Source organism: Larimichthys crocea, chromosome XV (genome assembly GCF_000972845.2).
Source record: "Larimichthys crocea isolate SSNF chromosome XV, L_crocea_2.0, whole genome shotgun sequence".
Taxonomy (NCBI): Eukaryota; Metazoa; Chordata; class Actinopteri; family Sciaenidae; genus Larimichthys; species Larimichthys crocea.
Window position 1 is genome coordinate 21,087,390 of NC_040025.1, and position 26,357 is coordinate 21,113,746.

The 26,357-nt window shown below is 40.3% G+C and overlaps 2 protein-coding genes across 3 annotated transcripts; one reads left to right on the forward strand and one right to left on the reverse strand.

The window, feature by feature from the left end:
* Positions 1–4,723: 4,723 nt before the first annotated feature.
* Positions 4,724–10,900, reverse strand: rnf114 (ring finger protein 114). The gene is made up of 6 exons (XM_010738640.3): positions 10,707–10,900; positions 9,823–9,973; positions 9,481–9,587; positions 7,023–7,137; positions 6,787–6,894; positions 4,724–6,683 (listed from the first exon to the last, which is right to left on the reverse strand). The coding sequence occupies exons 1-6, from the start codon at positions 10,841–10,843 to the stop codon at positions 6,618–6,620; spliced, it is 684 nt and encodes a 227-aa protein (XP_010736942.1). The 5' UTR covers positions 10,844–10,900; the 3' UTR covers positions 4,724–6,617.
* A 2,555-nt stretch (positions 10,901–13,455) lies between these two features.
* spata2 (spermatogenesis associated 2) lies at positions 13,456–21,219 on the forward strand. Of its 2 annotated transcripts, none has more exons than XM_010738641.3 (3): positions 13,456–13,545; positions 14,599–15,433; positions 16,220–21,219. In XM_010738641.3, exons 2-3 carry the CDS (start codon positions 15,089–15,091, stop codon positions 17,573–17,575), a joined length of 1,701 nt encoding a protein of 566 aa, XP_010736943.1. In that variant the 5' UTR covers positions 13,456–13,545; positions 14,599–15,088; the 3' UTR covers positions 17,576–21,219. The 2 variants fall into 2 exon arrangements, with proteins under 2 accessions (XP_010736943.1, XP_019112015.1); XM_019256470.2 differs by lacking the exon at positions 13,456–13,545 and adding an exon at positions 13,560–14,044.
* The last annotated feature ends 5,138 nt before the right edge of the window (positions 21,220–26,357 follow it).

Sequence of the window (26,357 nt, forward strand, 5' to 3'; positions counted from 1 at the left end):
CACAGATACTAGAAGGAATGTCACGAGGAAGGATGAGGGGCAATGGGAATACAAAGAGGTCCAACTCCTCAGAGGGGAGGAAAAACAGGGCAATAAAACCATCATGTCAAGCCAGGAATCTGCTGATGGCACACATACATATACGCAAGTTCAGAGAGACAAAAGAGAATCTGTCAAGCAGATAAAGCCATCACTTCTCCTTTTCATCCCTGGTTTTGTCCAGAGGCGTCCCCCTTTCACCTCTCCTCTGCCCCACCAACACTTGTCAGGCAAGAGAGTCATTAATGTTTAGCTGGGCAGTGATGGCGGCGCTGACAGGACTCATCTGTCTAAGAAGACAAGATGAGAGAGAGGGACAGCCCATCAAAGGATGCCACTTAGAGAGTGAGAAGGAGAAATGATGGAGGGGAGGGCGGTGAAGGGGGGGAAGAAAAACATAAGGCTGGACGGACAGCGAAGAAACCCATCTTTCTTTGCAAAGTTAAAGGTTACGTCACCATGCGGGCTATAAAATTATGCTATTGTCATCTCCATCCTCCCCTCCCTTTCTGTTTTTCTATCAATCCACCTACACAAACCCCCCTCCATCTCCCCACCCCTCCACTCCCCTCCACGTGCTTGTCAGCAGTTTGATTCAGTACCTGCAGGTTAGTTACTCATTGAGCTGAGGAGGGACCGGAGCCGGTGGAGGTGTATGGATGGCTGTCTATGGACAGCCACCGGTGGTTGGGGGCTGCTGTTTGATTGACAGATCTGCCTGCGTCGTCCATTCCCTCCTGTAAAGACACAAGACACAAAGCACAGGAAGTGGAGGGAGGTAAACAGCTTTGAATATGAATGGTACACTGCAGGGGCGGTTAATAATTGGGAAGTGTTGGACTATTAATCTGAGAGACAAGCCAATGTTGGGTTGTCTGGCGCCAAACTGTACGGCCTTTACTTCTGGACGTACAGTTAAAGGATCTCATGATGTTTCCCATCAGCTATTCACCGTAATATCACAACCAGGACTTGCAGTGCTTTAATCATGCCATTATATCGTTATTCACTTTCAAGCTCTGATGGATCTCTAATGAAATACTGAGGCCATAAATCTGAACTTCCCAGAACAAGCTTCGTCAAGTTTCTAATCTGTCCATTTTTATGTTGTGCATGATAGCCAGCTACAAGTTGGCACACTTCAGTTTATTGTTTTACAACAAATGACTTATCAATAAGACAATAACTTTTCTTATCTTTCAAAAATAGTTCTGTTTGGATGTTTATAAGTATTTGTGCCTATATGAACATGTCAAAATATCTATGAGGGCAATGCAGTAAATGAGTGTTTCCCTCCATCTGTCCAGATATGTCAAAAGTTAATGGTGCTTTGACTGCCGTGACAAGTTAAGTAGAGGGAGCGGGACCATTGTCTTCCAAATCAGCTGTCAGTGTGTTTCTGCTGTCAGCAGTTTGACTCACTACCTGCTTAGTTAATCATCGAGCCGCTCCGAGCTGCGAGCTGCTGGAGGTGTATGGCCCACCGTCACGGACCCCCATCATCGCCACAACAGGACAACATCTGATTGACAGATTAGCAAGCACTGGCGCTTTTTCAAAGAAAGACTCAGGGAAACAGGGTGGAGTGTAGTGATTGGAATTGAAGGAGACTCAAAGAGGAAGTGTGAGGTAGAGGAAAGTGTGTGTTTGCGTAGGTAGGTAGGGTGGAGGAAGGTTAACAGGTCTGCTGAGGAATTTACCAATGTAAGATATCCTGTATGAAAGTTTTGCAGTGGAAAGTGGAATAGATGGGTAAAATGAGGACATTTACAGATGCAAGTGTACTCTATGTGTCGGCAGATGAACAGAGAAAAAAAAACACCAGACTCTCTCCAGAGCAGATAAATGTGTGACTGTCCTCATCTGTTAATGTCCTGGGAGACTATAGAAGGAGAATGGAGACCATCTGACAAATAATGAGCGTTTCTGTGAAAGTGAAATTGCCTCCCCTATTGGACATTATTGCTGCTACAACCAACATTTGTGCCCCCCACCACACACACCACCCCGATGAGGTTATCCCCACTCTAGTCCTCTTCCCCCCTCCTCTGATTCCCTCATGCACGCCCGCTGAGGTTTGATTTCAAATGGAAAAATTAATGGGAGAATAATAGCCTTGGGCCTTGCTGTCTTCCACACACACATCTTAGTTGGTCTACAGGGGTACACGGAGGGGGAGTAAAATTTTGATCCATTCGCCTCACTTGGTTTGCTGTACCATTGTAACACAGGCACACACACACACATACACCAGGGACCTTACTCCCCACTTCCTCATTCACACCTTAGAGGGCATAACTTTCAAATATTAGTACAGTGGCTGTGCGGATTTCAAATAAATAAATAAATAAATGAGGAAGGAATGATTAGCAATTCTCCTGATAGTTCTATCAATGCGTTTCATATTCATTTTCACTTCCAGGAGAATATTTCTGCAGAAACAGTGATTCTGAGAACTTTCCAAGCTTTTAGACAGGCTAAAACTGGTGTGAGGAGTTTTTTTTTTTTTTGCAGCAGCAGCAGCACTCATACGCTGAAGGTTCAAGAGGAATTCAAACTCGCTTGCTTGGATTTACACAAAACATATCAAATAATGATCCTTCTCCTTCGATATATTGTATTTCATTTGCAGTAACAAATAATACTTTTAAAGACAAGAGGGAGGATGAACTGGTCTCAGTACTAATACTGGCAGGACTTTTAGAGGGCACAAAAATAGATGCACGCAAACACAACATGTGCAAGTTTCACTTCAGCTGATACGGGGCCAAGTTCGTTGCAGGCATAATTAAATCAAAGTTAAGCCTCGTTGCTCTTAGGCTAAATGCGCGTGTGTGTGTCTGGCTGAGGTAGGGGGTCGGTTGTTAAGAGTTTAAAAGCGGAAGAGGAGTTGGTGTAGAACCAGTATTGATGTCGGGGAAGCCCACTGGCATTTTCTGTTCCAACATTTGAGAGGACCGACCTGCCCAAGTTTGCACCGCCCGGGTGGCAGGATTCCCGCTCTTCCTGTTTCTCCTGACTTTGAGGAATTTTAGGGTGAACAAACTCCCAATGCTCTTCTCACATACCCCGCACCTCATCACAGATACCTGCCTCAGCAAAACTAGAGGGAAATAAACCAAGAGAGAGAACTTTCCAGGCATTTGAGGAGTTCCTATCTCTTGTCACCTTTTCTGAGTATCTCACAAGTATTTTTAATATCACAGGTACACGCTTACTCTTTCTATATTATTGTTCTCACACTAAAAGCACCGGGCGATGGATACATCAGTCCTCTTGAGTCCAACTTGACTAACTTTAGTATACACCACTTCTTTCAGACCAAACATTTGGACAGAATGTGCTGTGTGATGAGTGTGAAATAGCCTAAACCAAGAAGAAAGCCATGTCTTTGTACCTGGTCCAAAAAGAAGTATTTAAAGACTGCTGCCAAAAGCAGACAGAGAGGAGTCTTCTCTTTTCTGAGGAGGGGTTACGCTGGGCCCCGACTCAAAAGTGTGCAATTTCAACAACACAACCAAAATATTGACGGGACTTATGGTGCATTCACCTGTGACTATTCTTACGTCTTGGCCGTAACCAGTTGAGACAGCTACCAAGGGGAATTAACCCCCACAACTTCAGGAAGCTGAATTTCAAGGGACTTACAGTAGGTAGAAGAGGAGGGTTACAATACATTAAAAGAAAACAAAAGGCTGGTGAAAGGGTAGAGTGATGGTGCGACACACTTCTAAAACAAGCCACCGTCCCCATGCCTCTCTCAGTGTGCCTCTGGGCACATGTAGCATTAATTGCTGCCTCCACAGAGCCTGCAGACTGCACACACTATCTATCGCTCGCATCAAAGAAACCACATGCTGAACTTTATGAAATTTTTATTCAATGTGTTCACTTCTCTTCCCTTTTTCCTCTCTTTCTTCCTTTTCCTATTCCCCACCTTGGCCCCCCTCTCCCTTTTTAGCTCCGCCACCAAACAGACAAGAAAGACTTCTCTCTGCCATGTTTTTCGGCTCGACTTCCTTCCTGCCCAGAAGCACTCGAGTATCTCGTTAGTTCTCTCACAGCTAACGTCGCTCCTCTATCTGCCAGGAGCAAAAACCTGATCGGGGGGGATATAGAAGAAAAGAGAAGAAAGAGGGGACTACATCAAGAAGTTTTGGTGGGTGAGATTCTCCGTAGAGGTAGGTGAGAAACTGTAATATCATTTAGCTACAGTAATTACAGATACAGGAGCACACAGAGGAAAGAATAGAGATGAGAGGGTTTCTCTCCCTGTGGACAATGTACACCGCAGGGCCTGAGTTTCATCATAAAATCAGCACGGATACAAGTACATTCAAAACACATCACAAGATCATTGTTGGTATAATACGACAATGCCCTGATGAACAAAGGTTTATAGAAAGGACAGCTTATTTAATATATTTCACAATTAGTTCTTTTTCACTTACACACACCTTTTTGCCCCTTGACTGATTACGACAACTGAGCAAATCCAGAGTTTAGATTGATGCACCCGGCACATTAGACTCCCCTTTAACTGTTCTCTCTCTCATACACACACACACACACACACACACACACACACACACACAGTGGTCATCCATCAAAGCAGCGAGTGTTGTTTCTTCCCCCACACGTCTCATACACACAGGTATAAATCACTGCGCCTGATTTCTGGGGCCAGGGTTTAAATAATTAAAGAGCTTTAATTTATCAGGATTTAGCACCCACTAACAGTAGGGATGACAAAAGAGAATGAGAGATATATTGAGAAGAGAAAAAAAAAGAAAAAAAAAAGGTCATTACACATGAGATACATATACAAAATTATCACACATTTTACTGGAGAGAAAAATTAACATCTAGGGCTAAGTGGCACCAAAGACAACGTGAAAAGGCATTAAGGTTCTACTCTAGAGCTACTTGGTCTGGGTGTATTGAGTTTTATTTACCTGTTGGTAGAAGACAAATGCAATGCAACTGTGTGTGAAGATTTGCACAACTGTATATGGTTGATTTGTGACAATTACAAGTCAGTGGGAAACAACACTGACATAAAGTAAAAGAGACGCAGTTCACATTTTTAGAATAAAAATAAAAACATCCAACAAAAATCGAGCAAAGTCAAACTGAATTTTGTTACTCTACATGCTGTCACTTTTGGAAGCATACAAATAACTATGTTGATTTTTTTTTTTTTCCAGAACTGTTGGCAGTGATAAAAAATATGAAAGCCAGCAAAACAAACTGGATTTTCTTTTCTTTGATGAAGCATCCATGACACTGGACATGAAAAACACCATCACAGTCAGTTACATTTAAAATCTTAAGTAATGCGTCAACTGTTTAAAAGCAGACTTGTGGTCATTCTGTTAAAACTAGAACAAATGAACTCCAAAAACCTCAGTTTTCAAAGACCGGTGACACTTTTGTATGCGACATTTGAACAAAACCCTGTTAAAAAGCTACGCTGGAGAACAACACATTGAGTAAAGCACATTTATAGAATGAAATCTGTATTGAATTATGTCTTGCAACAGAGCCAGAAGGCTGCTGAGACCCCGGTGGCTGTTATGGGTGGCCAGAGGACGGTGGAACTCTACTGCCCCCCTATGGCCATAAACATGAAAATAAATTCTTACCAAAATGAAAACAAATAAATCACAGAACTGACCGATTACGACACACTGATGGTCTCTATTACTTGCATCTTTTGGTTCACCACATGAACTATTAGCCCTATGAGTTTTGGAAGTCAGAAACAAGATCTACCAGCAGGCACAAAGACATAAGGGAGAAACATTACAATAAAGCAAACAGCCCTCTGTGGCTTTGTTTGACCCTCATATTATTTATTCTTTCCAGTAGATCTCTGAAAACAAAATGAGAACACGCTCTCTCATACAAACATACACTTCACCCAGAATCGGCATAAAAATGAAACGACAGCGCTTCCATCTGCTAATAAACAAAAAAAAAAAAAAAAAAAAGAAAATTAAAAACTCCCTCACCTTTTTTGAGAGAAAACATGCAGAGACACTCGAGTAGATTATTATATATTATTGTTAACATTACTTGACGACTTCACTGAGTGAAGTTTGTCGTTTGCTGGCAATAGTTAGCCACCTAGTGGTCAAACCCTCTTATAACATCAAGTATTGACGACAGGGAAATTTAATTACAACTTTGGAAGTTTTTGGCTATATGACACCATGTCATCAATGGACAAACTGCGTTAACAAACATAGTTTAATAGATATTCAACAAGCTATTAAGTCTACAGACTCAACTGGGGGGAGGATAAGAGATTATCACACCAGAAACACAGCACCACTCCTAAATCAGACAGTACAATATGCTTTTTTTTTTTAAACCATATTGCAGGATTTATTTTCTGAAACCTATAGATTCATAGTAATAAGACCAATTCCCTGTGAAACTGATAACCCATAGTAGTACAGTACCACCATCCTCATGATACAATGATGATACAGTGTGTTGTTCCGTCTTCTCAAGACTTAACATCACCATCTCCCCTTCACTTCACTAGATTTCTTCCTCTGGTGGATTGTTCTTCAGTTGTCCAAAAGGGAGCGCTGTAGAGCCTCCTGGATCATTGTGTGCTCGTCTGTGGAGTAATCCTACAAAAGACATAAGTGTAAAATGAGAAGGAATCAGAACCAGCGAGTTTACTGAACATTAGCACCACCGAAAAGAAAGACAGTGTTCTGAGCCTCAACTTACAACAAAAGTATCATAGGAGAAGGTGTGTCTGATCTTCAGGTGCTGGAAAAAGTCAGCACTCCTGTAGTTAGGGTCCCCCCAAGGCATTGAGGCACAGATGGGGCACACCTGGACAGAAACAAAGTCAGAGTAATAAAACACCTTTGAACAAGTCGACTGAAATTCAAACAATGTGTGAAACCTTTTTTATTTAAATAAGGGACTCTTGCAGTCACAATGTAGCGTGGATTTCCTACCACTTGGCGTGCATCTCGAGCATGATGTGAAGTGCAATGTTCAACCAGGCCATCCTGATCGAGGTTCTGGCAGTTGCAGTACGGGCAGGTGAAGGTGTAGCGATTTGGCACTGGACTGTGGGAAAGAAGCAGGAACAATAACATATGAACATACATATTTAACAAAAACTACTGATTCTGCATTTGAACTAAACTGTGAAAATACTTTTTTTTTTAAAATTGTGACACCCTCACCTCACATCTAAAGACAACGTGCCAGAGTTTTTATGATTTTGCACTGGGGATCTTGCAGGGTCACTATTTACAAGACTACAGCTAGACTGATTTTGAGATTATTTTCTGTCCTGCACCTGTTGGAAATTTACAAGAAGAAAAAACTGTTGAACCATGGAACAGAAATAAAAGCAGCATTTTGAGGGCTGCAGCAATTTCTGTTCACCTTTTTTATTTTCCTCTCTTTTGTGGTACAAATGGGAAGATAAGTCAAAGAAGCACTCTCATTAACTCCACAACTACACCAATTTCTCTTCCTTTTCTCCAGAACCAAGACTTCACTTCAGTACTTGCACCTCAATGGAGTGAGTAGACAAGAGGCTACTAAGTAGTAAACGTGCCTGCTTCCTGATCGTACTAGAGAGAGCTCACATATTCTGCGGACAGCTTTGGCTGGAGGTGTCATTTAGCGCAGTTGCTAGAGCATCCGCCCCATGTACAAAGGCTTAATCTGTGCCGCAGCAGCCAAGGATTGGAATCCGACCTGTGGCTCTTTCCCGCATGTCATTCCCCATCTCTCTCTCTCCCCACATAGCTGTAACTCTTCAGCTGTCTCTACCAAATAAAGCTCAAAAAGGCCAAAAGAATTATCTTTAAGACAGCTTGGGCTGGATTTTATGACCACCTTAAACCATGATCAAGATAATACAATTTCATATTGAAATTGAAAATTTGTCTGCAACAGTAAAAGTGGTCTGGTGTAGGGCCAGAATGAGATGTAAAGTTCTCCGATATCCATATAACATTGATTTTATGACATGAGAGAAAAAGACATCAGAGATTATAGCTAGAATAACACTTGTATTTTTTCTAAAGGCTTCTTTTTTTCTTTTATCACTTCAAAGTGATGCCATTTATGAAAATGATTAACTATTCCACCTGGTTGAAACGACTCATAAAGTCCAATGCCCGATGAGTCATCATATCCACATTACAAATTCCTGCTTCTCTTTCTATGTTTGTAATTATTTCTAGAAAGCACAAAGTACAAAAATCACTTTTTACTAAACTGTAGTAAAAAGTGTAGTTTTGGCCAAGCTGAGTAGGTAATGTTGGAGAAAATAGTAAGAGATAGCAAAGTACTCAACCGAAAGAAAAAATCCCAACCCCTCCCAACAGACATACCTCTAGAGCCACTCCTCTATAACATATTTTCATGCACAATGTGTGTGCAGGTAGGTAGGTGACGGGCAGCCAATTATTTTGCTCAGGCTGAATTAAATAATTAAAATGGCTTATCACAGGTTTACAACAGCCACAGATAACAAATGTTTTTCTTTGATCTAATAATCTTTAACTACAGATAATTATAACAATCAAGGAATTCATGCCCTTCACCTTTTAAAGTGTGCGTGTGTGTGTGTCTGACCATGAGGCTCAGGAAATACAAACATTGGACATACCACAGGCCAGTCTTCTCACAACTCTGAAATGTTATTATGGGGTCTTAACAAAGGGTAAGGTTAAAAGGTTTCACCCAAATAATACATTACTACTGTGTTCCACACAGCAGAGGTACTTTCTTAAGGGTTCACCCCGTAGGCTTGTTGTTTTGTTTACAAAAGGATGAGGATATGATAAGATAACTACAAAGTCAAACTTAGTGACAAGTCACGCCGACGGTATGAGTGGAGCAAAGAATGTTGTTGTTAAAAGAACCAGTTTCCTTGTGCAAGTCAGACTGGGCTGGAAAAATAATACTAGTATTTTCCTACAGTGAAGATTTTGGGGAAAACATTATGCTGTCTTATACATACAGTTTTTACATAGAAGTCAGTCATACTTGTAATCATAATTGTATTCCTCAATGAAATGTACAACTGTGCTAACAGATCAACTCTGAGTTGTGTCAGAAATCACACCCTAGTTTTCTTTGTAATGACAGCACTACATACACAGGAAATCACTTCTACTATTGGACAAGAAAACAAAACAAAATGACAAAGCAGTTTCATTTTTGATATATAATAAAAATGTATAATATAATCATTTTTCAGCATTTTTGAGATTATATATAGAAATCCAAAAATGCTAGTTATGCAAAACTACACCTGTCAGTGATGGCCCCAAATCTCACTTTACTGCTCACTATAGCACCAGGTGTTTATTACATAGTTAATAATGAATGAGTGAACAAGAGAGACAGGTTTCAGTCATGTGTCTTTCATAGCAGCCTCTGTCTCACCTGATGATGGCAGGCTGGCTCTGGGCAGTGGTCCTCACCCCCTCCTCAATGTATTCCTGGTATTTTGAACAAGCAGCTGTGTGGCTTCTCATCTGAGAAAGGCCAACCTTGAATAGTGAGAAAACACACAACCAAGCACACACAATCAGTACAACCAAAATCATGTAAATCGTTCCATATGTGCAATTCAAACTTTACTGTCTGAATATCAAAATTAAAGTTTAGACTCATCGGTATCAGATTAAGTTTGTGCATATGTAGTTATGGCATCAGCCAAAAGTAGCTGGCTTGTACATTCACAACAAACCAGCAAATGTCATTCAGATGCCTTACAAATCATACCTGAACTCCACATCCCTTGCAAGATGCCACTGATGATTGAATAAGTGCCTCCATCTCAGCAGCTTTAGACCAGTGGGCCAGACCAGTCCGACATACAGCACAAACAGGTTTCTGTGGACGCAAACACTCCTGCAAACAACTCTGGCAGAACCTGGCAAGAGATGGGTGAAGAAATGTAAACAGGGAAGAGGGGAAACAATCATGATACAGTGTGACAAGAAGTATAAGTAGTAGTTGGATATGATCAAGTGACAATTCTAGAGGGAAGTTGATTCAACTGGGTCTTTAGGAATTCTTTGTAAAGGTGGAGAGGGACTTCCCTGCTCTGACAGGCAATAAATAGCCTTACCTTGTGATTATGAACAAATTAAGGGAAACTGAACTGTTATTATTTTCATTTAGCCCGTGCAAAAAAAAGCTCTTTATGAGTTGTCCTATTTATAGGCTGACATTAAAAACACACTACGTGTTATTGCTGGGAGATCTATGTTAAGCTCCTAAATTGAGTTTCCTGTAAATCCGATAGAAAGTCCCCAACCTCAAGAGGGCGCAGGGATTTGTAGTCCTTTTGAGAGGCTTGACGAGTCCAAGCAATAGCGATCTAAACTACAACTCCCATGTGAGGCCTCCTCTTTGATGTAAACAAAACTGAAACTGATTTAGCAAGCTCGCGTCGCTTTTACCAAATATCCAAGTGAATAAAATCAAACAACGGGGTCACAACAAACACACGTACACGCACGGTCGATGTTTTGCGACTGTGGCGGCACGACACGTCTGAAAACAAGCGTTTCCCCTGGTTACTTTTGCCCCGTATCATTGAATCGCTGGTTGCAGACGTGGGTTGAAGGGAGGACGGTCGAAAGAAAGAGCTAAATACTCACGTATGGCCGCATTCTGTTGTTACAGGACTCTCGAAGATTTCCAGACAAACAGGGCAGACGAATTCTGACACGTCGCTGCTCCCGTCAGAGACGTTTTTCTTGTGCTGTGCTGCGCTAAACCCTCCGAGCATCGCCATTTCTTTTCTTCACTGAGTCAGTCCCCCCACCAGCCGTTCCTGGAACGACGTCACCGGGCTCGGGTTCTTTTTTTATGCGCGAGGGCGGAGTTATTCTCGGTCAGAGGGTTTTCAAGTTAGTGTGCAAAAAAACCAAAACAAAAGGTAATAGTGACTATACAGCCAACATTACAAGTAGACAAACAGCTCCCTGCTATAAGTAACTATTTTCTTGATTTCATGTTTTCTCTATAAAACTCTCACAAGTGAACATTTTACAACACCTTTACACCTTAACGCTTTACAACACCCAGGGGCGCCGCCAGGAATTTTGAGCCCCATGACAACAAAATCAAATTGGGCCCCTCTGTGCAGCTGTTGTCACCACATCTCTAGGACCTAACTATCCCATCCAAAGCTTTACATAACTCTAATCAAAGGCTTGCAACTGTTTGCGTCTTGTAGTTCAATACTAGTACGAGCACAATATTTACTGCTGGTGATTTGTACATGCATACAGTATGCAGTGCAGTTCACTATTTGATGCAAGATTAAAAGCCACCATAAAAATGTGCTAAAGGTCATTTTTATTTAACTTTTACTGCCCAAAAACGTAAAAACAAAGAGATAATTAATTGTATTATTATATTTGAAATATATATACTCAATGATGATGGTTTAATAATTTTATAATAGTGTTTACCTATTTTTTGGGGCCCCTGTCAGTCGTGGGCCCTTGGAAATATCATGGTCACTTACTTTTGTAATATTATTCATATTATGGTCACAACTCTTACAATAATACTATTATTTGTATCACGGTCACTTTCTTTACAATATTTCTTACACTATGGTCACTTTACATTACAATACTGTTTTTATATATCATGCCACTTTTATCTTCAGTTCTTGTCTGTTTTGAAGGTTGATTGTTTTTCATGTGTGTGGGTTATAGATATTTCTGTCTGTTTATTGTGTTTTTTTTGTTGTTTTTTTTTTTTGCCTTTTCTACTTTTTTCTAATTCTGTAGTGTATGCTACACTTTCCTCTGCTGCTGTAACAAGTAAAATTCCCCGTGGTGGGATGAATAAAGTAGGCTATATCTAATCTAAATGTCCTTTATAGACCTGTCCAGTCAGCCCAAGACATTCCCAAAATAGTACCCAGAGAAAAGCAGCAAGCAAACAAAGCAGGAATATGCAAATGTTTTAGATTATTACTTTAAAATGACCTCAACTTTAATGATTCTCAGAACAGTAGCCACTAGCCCAATTTATATTCAAACAATTGTTTGTTAAAATGTCATGTAAGCTTGGATAATACAAGATAAGATAGACTATATTGAGCCCACACTGGGGAGATTCACTTGTTACAATAGCTTCAATGCACAAGATTGATAGAAAAGTACTCAAAAACAAGAACAAATGTGCGAAATAAAAATAGCAAGTGAAATATAAAGTCATATACTGCACATCTTTCAGGCATACAGATATGCATGTTGGATCATTTGTATCATGCACATACATCCACACACAGTAAACATAATTAACACAACAAAAACAAGCAGTGCTACATTAAGTCATGCTGGTGTTAAAGATTCTGACAGCTATTGGAATGAAGGACCTGTGGTAGCGTTACATGAAGGAGCTTAATAAGAGGCCTCCCCCCAGTGTCATGCAGGGAGTGAGAGGAGTTCTTCCTGATGGATGTCAGCTTTGTTAACATCCTCCTCTCCCCCACTTCCTCTATGGAGTCTAGGATGAACTGAATACCACTCCCCACCTCCCATTTCAAGCATGAAGGATAAACTACAGTGTGAAACTTGCAAAAGACAGAAATATACTGTATGTATTAGCTCCATATAGATAGCCAGTGTTTGGTTTGGTTCACCATGGCAAATTCTGTGAATAAGGACCCACTCCCTCTGTAGATATAAAAGGCTCATTCACAGGAAATAACATAATGATTCTTATTTTCAGGTTAATATACACAAATGACAACATAATTATGCATATTATATTCACTTTCTACCAATAGATCTCCTTAAATGTTACGCACTGGATCTTTAAATCATAAATACATTGTGCATGAAGGTGTTACTTTTTACAAAAAAAATGGTTTGCTGGACGTTTTTGTTGCCTCCTGTTTAAAATAGCCTTTTCCACCTGATTCAATTGCATTGTCCTATTTTAACCTGTTTTCAAAGTTATATTTTTGTAATTTGATATACTTTTATGGTTCTTTTTGTTTGTTTCTGTTATTTGCTGTCTACTTTTATTTATTGTAGGGTCTCCTTGGGTGACAGAAAGGCGCCTATGAAATAAAATTTATTATTATTATTATTCTTCTATTATTATTATTTTATTATTAAATTGTTTAATTGTAGGTGAAGATAAATATTTTCTGCGGGCATACGCGCACTACTGAATGTATGACAGACTACACGTTTAAGCTCATGTAAAAAAAAAAATAAAGTCTATTTATTTGTGTAACTCGGACACAATAGAGGCTCGCAGTGAAGGAGTGGTGGTCTGCATCCTTCCTCCTCCTCCTCCTCCTCCTCCTCCGGCTCCTCCGGCTCCTCCGGCTCCTTCTTTTTAAAACAGCACGTGGGCACCTGACACTGGTGAACTGTCAGAACGAGGCTGCGCATGCGCGCTGCGACGATGGGAATTTCCAACAGCTGAGGAGGCGTAGCTAGCCGCGGCTAGCACTTGTTAAAGGTAAGATGAGCGGGTGGTGGTGGTGTTTCTGGTCAGAAAAGCGGCGTTATCTCTTAGTCGAAGCACAATTGGACCTTGCCGTACAAGAGCCGCGTCACAACGATGGCGTATGTTTAGATAAAGGACTCTAAAATCGCTGAACGTTTCTATCAAACGATGGACCGCCCTGCTAGCTAAAGCAATTGTTAGCCAGCCAGCTGCGCTGAAATGGGCGTTCACTGCTTAGCTCGTACTCAGGTGGGGGGGCCACGCCAGTGGCAGCATCGGGCTTTTCCCTCGAGTTTAAAATCCACGAAGAATTAACGCACAAGGCTATCCTCGGGGCGTCTCTCTTTATTATCAACATTTGTCGTGACGGAGTGGTTGCGTTGCAGTTGATGCGCAATAGTAATGCATGGTGATGTTGTTAGCTGAAGGCATGTTAGCTCGCTAAACGGATACTCGGCTGATGTGTGAGGGGGGAAAAACTGGACTAGCCGGCCAGCTTGCATGGGAACGAGTAGGTGTAACCCTCATCTGATTTAAAGCCTCATGGCATATCTTATTCTTACACGCATCTGCATGTCTTAACACTGCGTTGTTCATTTTGTGGCTAACTCAAGCAAAGTGCGGTGGTTTACACGCATGTAGTACCGCCGGCACGCACGTTAACTGGCGCAAACACGAGCGCAAGACAAAAGGGAATATGACTGATCCCGATTATGTTCAATTTAATTTCTCTCTTGCTTTTCTTGGTTGCATAAATCCTGACGATAATCTAATCAGCCCTGCGTGTTAGCTGTTATAAAATAAGCCCACACGATGCGTCCTCACATCATCCCACTCAGAGCACACACTGTTTCTCAAAATAGTGATACCTACACACACCCTCTCTCTCTCTCTTATCTTAAGCATTAGATTTCGATTTTAAAAAAGCTCCCAATGATGGCTTAAAATGTATTTTTCTTTTGCGCTGACTGATCAGTAGAAATAAATGTGTGTTTCCTTCTTGATTTGTGTGTGTGTCACAATGAGACATTTCCATTTTTATAAAGCTCTGCGGTGTCATTACAGCTTGGAGACGGCTCGGAAGAATCACGCAATCATGAATGTGTCTTCAAGATGAGTGACCTTGAACTCTGCACACACTGAAACCAAGGGAATGGAATAGACACAACTCTGCATTAACAGAGCGTGAAGAAAAAGCTGCTCCTGACCTCATCTCGCACGACTTAGGCCTATTTATCTGGAAACAAGTCAGGCTTTGAGCCAATACCAGAGATGCCTGTAAGAAGGCATCCCTACAGGCTGCAGCCTAGCTACGCCAACTGAAAGTACCAGACAACTGCATCTCTTGTTTAAAAGGATGTGCTGCTGATTGGACAGTCTCATTCCTCTTCCACCTCTCCAAAACGTTATTAACGTTGAGTGTGTGCCAGCGAGCACAGTGAATTATGGTGACCAAAAATGGTGCTTGAATGTGGCCTCCTGGTGCAGGGTATGCTAAAAGGGGCGAGGCTCTCTCAGAAAAGTATAACAGCTGACTGATAGTCTGCTGTCGAAAATGGATGCCAAGTTAAAAGAGGACCTGTTTCGGAGGTATGTGACGGCACTGGAGAGGCGTCTGGAGGAGGAATACACATGGAATGGGACTGCACCGGAGGGGGACAAAGGGAGACACAAAGACAGTGAGGCTCTTCTCTCTACAGCCACAGCTCTGCTAGGGGCCTACCAGCCAGATCCGGGGCAACGTTTTCGGATGGTACGTTTCTATGAAGTGGTGGAGAATTCTCTCCGCTGCCAGAGAGGGGGCAACCTGAAGAGCCTGGAGAGAGCCTTCCACACGTTGGAGACCATCTGCACGAACCTCTTGCTCTTCCCCTGGAAGAAGGAGTTCAGATGTATAAAGGTGAATTTAGATTCTTAGAGTTGTCTTACTCCCTTTAAGCTGACATAAACCAAATATTTAGTTATTAAAATATTGGAGATAACAGTAGCCATCAGCATCCAATATTACTTCCCGACAATCATGTTATTGTAAACAAATCTTTGTTTAAATTTTTGTTTATCTAATTTTAGTGTGTAGCGCAACCTTTTAGATTTGAATAAAACAAATAATGTGCAGAGGGAAAGATATGTACAGTAGCTTTTACAACTTCCCAGTAGAAAGGTGCAATCATTGAAAGGTTAATCATTAATCTCTGTGATGGCCTACATTGTAGTAGCTGTCCACTGGTTATAAACACTACAGTACAAATCTGTACAGAGGCGGTAGAGAAACCTGACAGATTTGTAATGTGTAGGCTGCACCTGATCTTTTCTGTTTTTAAATATAATGTGCTTGTTGAAGAACACAGTAACAGAAGGTGGGTCAACATTAGCAACTGAGTTATTAACAGTACAACCCACTATATGTATATATGTGGTTAATGTATACAAATTCTCTTCATTATTAGTCGAATTTTGTGTTTAGTTAGATTATTTGTCATCATAACTCACACATAATAACACAGTGTTATATGTAAACAAAAGCATAGCTCCAACACCTACATCCCTTTTTAACACTTTACCTTATATACAGATGTTATCTAATGTTGTTTTTTTTTTAAGCAAACCTGTACTTTGAATCATGTGTTATCACAGAAACTCTTTCAGTTGACTGACACTAATGCTAATTAACCCATTTCTCTTGTAGACCTTCACTGGCCCTTACGTGTACCATCTGCAGTCTGCCATTTCTGATGCTGAACTCCGATCCCTAATGCGCACCATCGGTTACGCCTGTGACCATGATTCGCAGTTCCATTTGCAGGAGCACCCAGGAGGCACAAATCATCTCCGCCAGTTGGCATTTGAGCTCTTCCTGGCCCAGGCAGAGTGTCGTCTACTGGGAGAGGTAGTGGCTCTGGCCCGTGGTTCAGCCTCAGAGCTGGAGGCCCTGGAACTCCGCAGAGGCTGCAGAGATGATGCAGCTGGCTGTGCCGAGGCACTTCGCAGACGCGACAGCCTTGGGGCAGATATGGCTCGGCTGTCCGTGCGGCCTTTGGATATAGAGAGGCCTCATGCCCACCACCTGAGGCGAGGTAGCCGACCGTCTAAGTCTGTGGATGTTACAGATGGGGCTGGTCACTGGCACGCAGCAGTTAGCAAGCCCGTCTTGAAGGCCTCATTGAGTTTGAGGAAGGAGCCTCTGTTTGTGGATGCAGAGGAGGATATGAAGGATGAGATCATCAGGCCCAGCACCTCAGCATCTCTCTTCTCTGTGGCAGCTCCACCTTCCTTTAGTCCTATTGCGGATTTCTTCCCAATTCAGTCACCTCCCCCGGCTGATGCTTACACATCCTACCACCTGTCCTCTTTGGATGAGATTGACTTGTACACTGAAAGGGGTGGTGCTGGGACAGGAGGAAAGCAGACCTCCTCGCGACCTCCATCCAGAGAGCCTCGAGAGGCAAGGGATGGATGGCTGCTCAAAGGTCACGGCAGTGTGAAGTGTCAGGGCTGTGGGCTGGGCTGCACCTCCATGGCCTCCTGCCAGAGGTGTGACATGATCCTCTGTTCTGCCTGTCATGATGTGGACCCCTCGCCTTGCTGTGGCCTCCAGGACTACCACCCAAAATCCCCACGACCCCTCGATGGATACATTCCTGTTAAGGAAAAGCTCTCTGTCTACTCTAACACTCACTCCCACTCCCATCTCCATCCGCACCCCCTCACGCTGACCCACTCACACTCCCACCCTCACCCTCACCCCCAGATGGTGGAGAAACCCCTCATGTCCACTAAGCTGTTTCCAAGCAAGTCTGTTGCCTTGACAACGCCAAAGGGAGGCAGCAGCGAGAGATTAAGCATGGGGGGATCGCGATGTGGGTTTTGCAACAAGCCAGGTGCATCACACACCTGCGTGAACTGCTCTAAGGTGTCATGTGACTCATGCATGGGCTTGTATGCAAAGGATATATGCACACGAAAGAATCCCCAGCACAGCTTTGTGCCCAACCATCAGCTCAACTTCAAATCTGGCACCATAACTCACCTGGTGTACCGATGAATCAGGCAGACAGAATAGTTGTTTCTCCCTTCTAGTCCCCTCCTCTAACTCGCTGCACAGTCTTGCAGTTTTGCTTTAGCTCTGTTCCCATTTTAAACAACTCATTCACCATCTTCCCCTTTTATCTGGTCTTTATCGCTCTCTCTGACCCACTCTTGAACTTTGTACATTTTCTCTTACTGTCAGTAGGGCCCTGGAATGCACATGCCACAGAGAGCCATATCGTCTGCCCATCTCTCTGCCTTGTACAAGTTCAGGCCTTTTTATCTATTTCTTCTTCCTTTTACCTTGCTACCTGCTCTTGAGTAGTCATGTGATGTTGTAGCGCTTTCCAAATTCCTCAAATTTTGTCCTCCTTAAAAGGGAAACTGGAGAAAAAGTTTAATTCCTTCTCATTTTGAATGAATTCTGTCCAAATGAACATATATACTTTGCCTAACTTCTCAGCTCAAAATTCCTCTAATATATAAATATATATATATATATAAATATATATTACAGTATATACTGTATGGGAGTGTGTGAGTGATATGTGTTGTGTGTTGTGAGAGTGTGTGTAGAAAAGACCTCCGAGCTTGCATTGTGACAAAGGAGATCTTTTTAAACTTGAAAAATAGTAGGAAAAACAGAAAACATACACTGGAAGTCAATAGTCAATAGTATATATTTTTAATCTCTATTCTCTAGAACATGTGAGACTGTTAAATGGGCATGAAGTCTGTCATTGGATTTCTGGGGTATAAACTAATGTTTGTGGGCGTGGGGGTGGGAGGTATCTCAAGGGGGGAAATATTGAGACAATGGTCAGATGCCACATATATTCTATTTAAAAGATTATGCCTTGTAAAGTAACCCTCAATTGTTTCTGGTTATATGACTGAGGTTTAATGTGCTGTTGACTTGAGACATTGAAGACGTGTGGGCGTTGACTTCTTTCTGGTAAATAGCCTGTTGGTTGTGTCAGTTCCAAGCCCCAACCCCCCCAAAGCCCCCCAGCCCCCACCTCATCCCCTTTTCATTACACTCCTTAAGCCACCATGGTCCATGATGTTGTAGTGCACCCTTACCAGATCAGTGGTTCCCTGTCAGTCTCAGGTGGAGTGGCAGGAAGTCTCACGCTGGGCCACAAATCAAGTGATTACAGTTCTTTGACAGTGTGTGAACTTGTTGATTGGTTTTAGACAGTATGAAAGTGTATATCCCAACACGGTTTCTGTCTACCTCAAATGGCTTCAGCTTGTGCACCCAGTTCGACATTGTGGTTTCAGACTAGCCCTAAAAAAACAACAACAACTAAGAAATACTCTTTATTACATTACTGTTCTCTAGTTTGTATTTTGGCTGAACAGAAAACATCTCCTCTTACAATCAGCCGATTCAGTCACTTTTAAAGGTTAGCAGAGGTTATTTATTTTGTGACATAATCCCGGGCTTTGTCTTCTGAAGAATAATATTAATAATAATAATGATAATACTAATAATAATGCAAATACAAGGTTTTCTGCCTTGTGGCTGTTTATAGTGCCTGTATATACAAGGGGTGGATGGGCACAAAAACAAGAACACTATTAAATTATACTGCAATTGAAGACAATAAGCCTTGTGACAAATATTACCATTGTGAAGCTAAAACTGTTAAATTTGGTGCTGGTTTATTCTGATTCATTTTTGGGGCAGTGTGCTGGATCACATTGTTCTGTAAGTTTCTGTTCTTCCCATCGAGAAGACAGAAACCACACATAATATGTTCAGTACAAGACCGTCACAGATGATTGACTCAAAAATGACTAAGGAGTTGAATCTACACCTCTATGACACAGATAATAACATTTTAGCTTTACAAAGGTTGTATTTATCAAATTGGTATCGCTCTCTATATCACGTCATGTGTAAACTCTGCTAACGTAAATTTCCAGTGTCCCTTTGGTGATTAGGTTTTGACTCTCCATGCAAGAGCATAACTTAATGCAGTATATTGTAGTTGATAGTCACTAAGGGCTAATTTAAAATCACGTTTCATTTCTAAGAAAAAAAAAAGTGAATCTGGGTTAGTTTGACAGACCATTGAGGCAACCATGGCCTTTATGTTCTGTTAGGAATAACCTCTAAATGCCTTAAGCTCATTCAGCTATCTTATCGTGGAGTATTTCTAAGTTTTCAGTGTCATTTACATTGTTTTGTGTTTTACTAGCTTGTAGGTTAAACATTAATATGGTTTTTCAAGGCCACATGAACTAAATAAATGGCTTGTTTTCTGACAGCTAAGGAAGGAATTCAGAGTAATTAAAAAAATACACACAAGTATGGATTAACCTTCTCACAGGGTGACTAAGATGGAGCATATTAAACCATGCAGACTAACAGAATTATGCAGCAATTCAAACTTTGTAGACCAATACACATTATGTACTTACAGGGGTTAATGTCTGTAATAATGACCATGTTTTGCCTGGAAGTTAAATTTCATATTTTGTTTTGCACGTGTTTCATGTGAGTCATGTCTGACCTCACACTTGTGTTCATTCCTTCCCTTTGAAGCTGAGTTTTGTGTCTTTTTATCATGTTCAATAACAAAGAAGGGATGTTCTGATACCGTTTGGATGTAGCTTAAGGGTTCTTTGAGAGATCCTCTTGGGTTGACATCAGCTAACTTGGGTAGAACAAAAGTCTTGAGTGACCTTAGGGGAGGTGTGCAATTTTTGTTTTCATCTAATGAAGCTGTTAGTTTGAATATATATCATAGATATATTTCAGTTGCTCGATTCTCTGCATCACCAATCATACCAGCAACAAAGATGACTTTCTGAAGTATTGAGCCATGTTGCAAGAGTGATCATATTGCCAAATGAAGAACAAATATCTTATTGGAGTAGGAAAAAAAATCCTGTTGCGTGCCCGAATGTACAGTAAATGTAACATAAATCTGTGGTTTTGCTCAAGTTTAGGCTTGTGTCTGTGGGTGTTGGCCTTTTTATGAAGCCTAGAAAGAGAATCATCAACATAGATACCTACTCGCACACCATGGGACGTGGATTTGACTCAGATGAGCGGACTGATAACTTGTGTAGGTCACTACAAAGGGCTAAACAGTCTCGACGGCTGCTGCTAAAGTTTGTGGGCACTGTTTTAATCTTGTCACAGGTAAATATCTGATGTGGAGCTTACTTAACACTCATCAGTGGGTATGAGTTACTGATGTTGGGGGGGAGGGGAACAAAAAGAGCTATTTTTATTTTGTGTCATGGAATACATTGAGCCATTTGAACATGATTGGTTTAACCCACACCAGACACACTCAAGTCATTGTGGAAGTCAATACTCCCTTTACCTCTTTGTGTGGTTATCTTAATGATGTTAACAGTGGTGGTGGTGTAGTTAGGCAGCCCCTTTACCATTCCCTATTCCCCTAACCCCTTCTTGGCATGCTCTGTACAAGGCCCAAACCCCCCATACCTCTTCTCCCTCAAACCTACATGTACCCTCACCCACCGTCTCCCCTCTCTCTTCCCTCCTTCCACCTTGGCACTGAGGATCATTGCACAATGTCTATGTGAAGGGGTATGGACCTTACGATCAATATGTGGGCATACATGGGGGTGGAAAGGGAAAATAGCCAAAATTGTTAATTGGTGAATATATATATCATATATATATATATAATATATAATATATATATATATAATATATATATATATATAGAATATATATCTAATATATCTATATATAATTATCTCTATATTGCAAACGAAATGAGATTTTCTAACCTACTTTAAAGAATAAAATTCTGAAAAAAAGTTTTCTGCTTTGAGTTGTTGAATGAGTGAAACATTTTTTTGAACTGTTTAATGCATTGTGTGTTGAGATTTCAACCCCTAAGTTTTTAACCTGTTGTTGTTATTAACCGTGTCAGTTTTATATTTAACTTAGCACATTCCCTCGTAATGCTTTTTTTTCAGCTAATGAGTTCCTAATAATAGCTTCCTTCTAACTCACTCACTCACATGCATATATGAGTTTCCAGTCTGCCCGGTTCAACATGGGTTGTCTTTTTCCTGTATGACCAGCAGATGGCGATAAAAGGCCATAAACGGAGAACCTGAGGCAGCATAAAATACACCAAAACCACAGAAAAAATACTTGCACTTAATTTAACAGTAGAGTTAGATCTGATTTGTGAGCTGGATTTACATTAGTATCATATCAATAATGCATTGTTTTTTGTTTTGTTTTTTATGAGCAGCTGTGTTTTTCCCTTTCCTGAGGCTAACATGACCATTTATATAAAGGCAACCAAAGAGTAAAAAGTCAAACTAACTGTTTTTTGACACTGGTTGTTGCATGACACACCATAATAAAAACATTTAGCGTCAAAGCAAAGCCTCTGTATGCTTAAAAAGGCAAGAAGTCAGTGTCCAGGTGATAGAAATGCAAATGTAATGCAGTATTTAGAACACAAATAACCTTGTCCTATGACCTGTGTAGACAGGTTGTGTGCTAAGATATTAACTAAGTATCTTTGGTTTAAATGTAGTACCACAAATTACTTAAACAACAATTGTATAGAGAAGACCAAATCTGACGAGTTCAAGCAACAGAACAAGGAAATGATTGAATGAGTTAATTGGCACGAAGAATCTGTTTCCATATAAGCAAGATTTACACCGGCCAGCAGAATCCCCAAATTTAGAAATATGATTCCTCATTTGGACCCATAGAAGCTCAGGTGGAATTTCTTTATTAACGTCCCTATATGACAAGCCTCATTTAGCTGTTACCTCAGATCCACATGGTATTTTTCATCTGCCACAAAAGGATCACATTGGAATGGACACCTGCTAAGGATAAACTAGCAGATGCTTGTCTTGGCTGACAGTACTTTAACAAATGAGAACTGGAGTCTGGCACAATCATTAGTCTAAATAAACTCCCCTATTGGGTATAATAACTGGATCAGTTTCTGGACCAGCGCCTGCTTCCAACACCCTAATGTTAGATATGAGAGCTGGAGCTGGAATTATCCACAAAAAGGGAACAGCAGAGACGAACATCAGAGGGACCTCTGCAGTGACCGAAATGCTGAGTATGAATGACAGTCGCTGCACCCGGCATCATCTTCTCCTCTGGGTCATGTCAGCACTACACTGACTAGCATCCTTTACGAGCCCTGAGGGAGCCCAAGACACGCAGAGTAAAGAGCACCGTTCAGCAGGAGCGAAAGATAATGACTGCTGGCACACTGCTTAGCCTTTGAATAAATTCAGCAGTAGCATAATGGCATCTTTGTGGTTTCATTGAAAACTGTCAGGAGAACCAGTTACAGTGTGAGTATTTGTGTGCATTTCCAAAAGTACAAAATGCATTAAGAAATGTATTTTACATGTCCCATATTCTCTAATTGATTAGATCAATGTTTCCCCTCTATCCTCCTCTATTTTATTTTCAGTTTCTCCATTTATTCGTCCATTTCCATGGTGACATTACACCACACCTATTTGAAGAATAGCATCTTGAGATTCCAGCAGTGGCCGATCATTATTCGAGGGAGGCCAGCCCAGTTTTTAATGGGCTACATTTAGAATCAGAAAGCATGTCACTCCTAATCAGGGCAATTGCAGATACACCACACTGTATGGTAATGTATTTACTTATGTTCCACCCACGCATTACCTAACACTGTACACCTACACACCAGTGTAATTCATACACTGATGCATGCATACCTGCACATACACACATATATGCGTTTGTGACACAAATGAATGAGGTGAGCAGATCTTGCAGAACCAATTATCATAGGGTGAAGACCTGTGGGTGTGTGTTCAGAGATCAGATTTAGACCTGTCTAAGACTAAATCTGGTTAATTACATGTCAGAGGAGAATTGTGATGATTTCTCTCCTTATGTGTCACTTTAAGGACTTTCTTTCTCTTCTTTTCTCTTTCTCCTGCTCGTTTTGCTCTGCACATGATTTGTTATCTTGACAGCTGATTAACTCGTATGTTCGTTAAATGCATACTCAAAATTTCACTCTGAGTGATCAATTGCATTAAATGTCACTCTTTAATGAAAAAAGGCACTTTATCTAATGCCCCCCATTAGAGTCAGAGTGTCTACAATAACTGAGTCGAAAAAAAAAAATCAAAAGAAAAGACAGATCCCCAATTCAAAACACATCTAAAATCACAGATATACGATATTAATAGTTTTAGAACATTTGTAGGACATCATCTATCTGCAAAGTACTCAACATTTCTTTGTTCCTTGGACAGAAAATCTGAAACAGAAAGTGGATAAAGAGAAACAAGAGTTCCAGTGTTTGTTTACCATCACACCTACATGATGTGATATAACTTTGACATAATGGAGGAAGAAAAACAAATGGAAAGAAAAAGATTATGTTTGTTCCGGACATATTTATACACTCTGCCACTGTGAGTAGTCATGAAATAAAGAACAGTGCAGTGGCTATTGCGTCTGTGACCCTGAAAAGGAAATATTTATCAGTCTTTGTGACTCCTGATAAAAAATAACAAAAGAATCAAGTATTTTCTTGATATTGTTATACAAGCTCAGAAATGTGAATACAAATCAATATAAAGTTAACCTGTAGTGATTTTCTGTGCACTCATACTACGTGCAAAAAAAAAACGATACATATTTTTATGCCGGTGTGGGTATCTTTTATGTATATTGTACATATTTCATGTGCTTTTCTGTTATCAAATCTCTCATGCTTAACCATGCAAAATCCACATTATGTCCTCAAAAAAAAAAAAAAAGCTATACATATTTTTATTCCAGTGTTTTTTTTTTTTAATTTAAGTATCTTTTATGTGTATCGTACAAATTTAATGTGCTTTTCTGTTATCGAATCTCTCACGCTTAACCATGCAAAATCCAAATTATGTCCTCAAATGAATCCTCTATATTTTCACTTACTGCGATGACATTTCTCAGATAAACCCCCGTCTTTATCAGGAATGCTTCTTGTTCAGAATTTATTCATCTTTAATCTGGAATAAAGCATGTGTGTTGGCCCGAGTCCAAAGCTCGTCCTTCAGAAGCTTTGACTCTATGCTTTATGTACTCCTTGTGCTTATTCTATTCAATTTTTCCCATGTCACCATTTTTCTCTTTTCCCATGAGACATGCGTGTTGACGGCCTGTGGCAACTTGGACCGAATCCAAAGCTCTGCTAGTATAAATGGCTGCATTTTCTCACCTGTCTCTGGCTCACCAAGGGCAAGTGAGTCATCACTTCAAACAGCATTGATTCTTTCCTTCCTCTCCTTGCTCCCCGGTAGTCGGCTGACCTTGCTCTCAGTTGTGGGAATGTTTTCACTCCATCTAAACTAGAACTAGAACATGCAATAATACTTAAAGGTCCACTGGAATTTCTGGCATCTAGTGGTGAGATTGTAGATTGCAAACAACTGAATACCCGTCAAACCATGTGCCCTTAATGGAGAAATACACATCACTAAATTTACTTTTGAATCTAGTACAATATCTAGCCATAATGCGGAAGTAAATACTGTTTTTCAAATAAGCTCACATAATGTTGTTGATGACAATCTTTGTCAGGTCCAGCCAAACATTTATAGGATCTTTGATCTGCTCTGCCATCTCCACCAAACCCATATCATGTGTCTTGAAAAGGCCACATTGTGACTGTGACAAAACACTCAACTAACAAAACAACACCTTTCCTCCTGTGTGTGGAATGAGAATGCCCCGCAATGTATCATCATTAAATTTCAGCATGTCAGTGTCACACTGCTATTTGCTACTTGGATTCATACTTAGACATGTGCAAATGCACACTCACCCATGGATATGGACAAATGAGAAAATAGTCCTCCTAGGACTTGTTTGGCATATTTTCATGTCTGCCCTTTCTGTTTAATACAATACTCCCTAGACTGGAGTAAAACGAATTGAGCGATGTTGCCAGAAGAACATATTTTTTAAATCATCTAAAGAGAAGAGATTACATACTGTATGCATGTATTCATCAAATCAAAGGCATTTTATTGTCAGATAAAAAATTATATCCATTTGCTAGTTAGGAAAACAAAGTTTTTAACAAAGCAGTGTCTATTTATCACTATATTTAATAATAATAATAAATACCAAAACTTCACTTATCAATCATCTTCAAAATATGTCATTGGCCTCTTTTAATTAGTTAGATCTAAAGGATTTAACTTTTTTAATTAATTTACCTCTATGTGTAATCATTTTTCAGTAAAAAAAAAAAAAAAAAAAAAAAAAAAAAAAAAAAAACTAAAGAAGCTTTCACTGAGATGCATTAAAGTCAATATTTACAAAGTATAATTCAAATTTGTGAGCAGTGTTTCCCACAGATGTGGTCTCTGTCTCGGTAAAAGAAAGTATAAATAAATTAAATAAATATGCGAATGAACACATTAATAAATCACATGTTAAAATTAACATTCTATCACTTGAAGGTAATCAAGTCAAAAGAAAATAGTAAGTATAATTATTAACACAAATATGCAAAACAGTATTTGAACAAACCAGAACATTTATTTAAGACAACATTATTTATATGTCATGTAGAAAAACAAGCTGAGAAAACCAGCTGAAAGAGCTGAAGCGGGGCTTTCACACAGTATATCATTATATCTGTAGATATTTTTGACAGGCTAATAATCTTTGAAGGCCATTTTTCTGACTGAATTATTGCTATTTTTTAGACTTTCAGTTAAAAAGGCACAAAGGCAAGATGGAATAAAATAATTTTACATGTACATAATTA

Bases quoted from the DNA above. Each gene is read 5' to 3' on its own strand.
- rnf114 (XM_010738640.3), bottom strand. From the start codon at position 10,843: ATGGCGATGCTCGGAGGGTTTAGCGCAGCACAGCACAAGAAAAACGTC. The intron at 9,974-10,706 runs GTGAGTATTTAG...ATCTCTTGCCAG, and splicing joins ACAACAGAATGCGGCCATAC to GTTCTGCCAGAGTTGTTTGC. The intron at 6,684-6,786 runs GTAAGTTGAGGC...TGTCTTTTGTAG, and splicing joins TCTCCTATGATACTTTTGTT to GATTACTCCACAGACGAGCA.
- spata2 (XM_010738641.3), top strand. From the start codon at position 15,089: ATGGATGCCAAGTTAAAAGAGGACCTGTTTCGGAGGTATGTGACGGCA. The intron at 15,434-16,219 runs GTGAATTTAGAT...TTTCTCTTGTAG, and splicing joins AGGAGTTCAGATGTATAAAG to ACCTTCACTGGCCCTTACGT.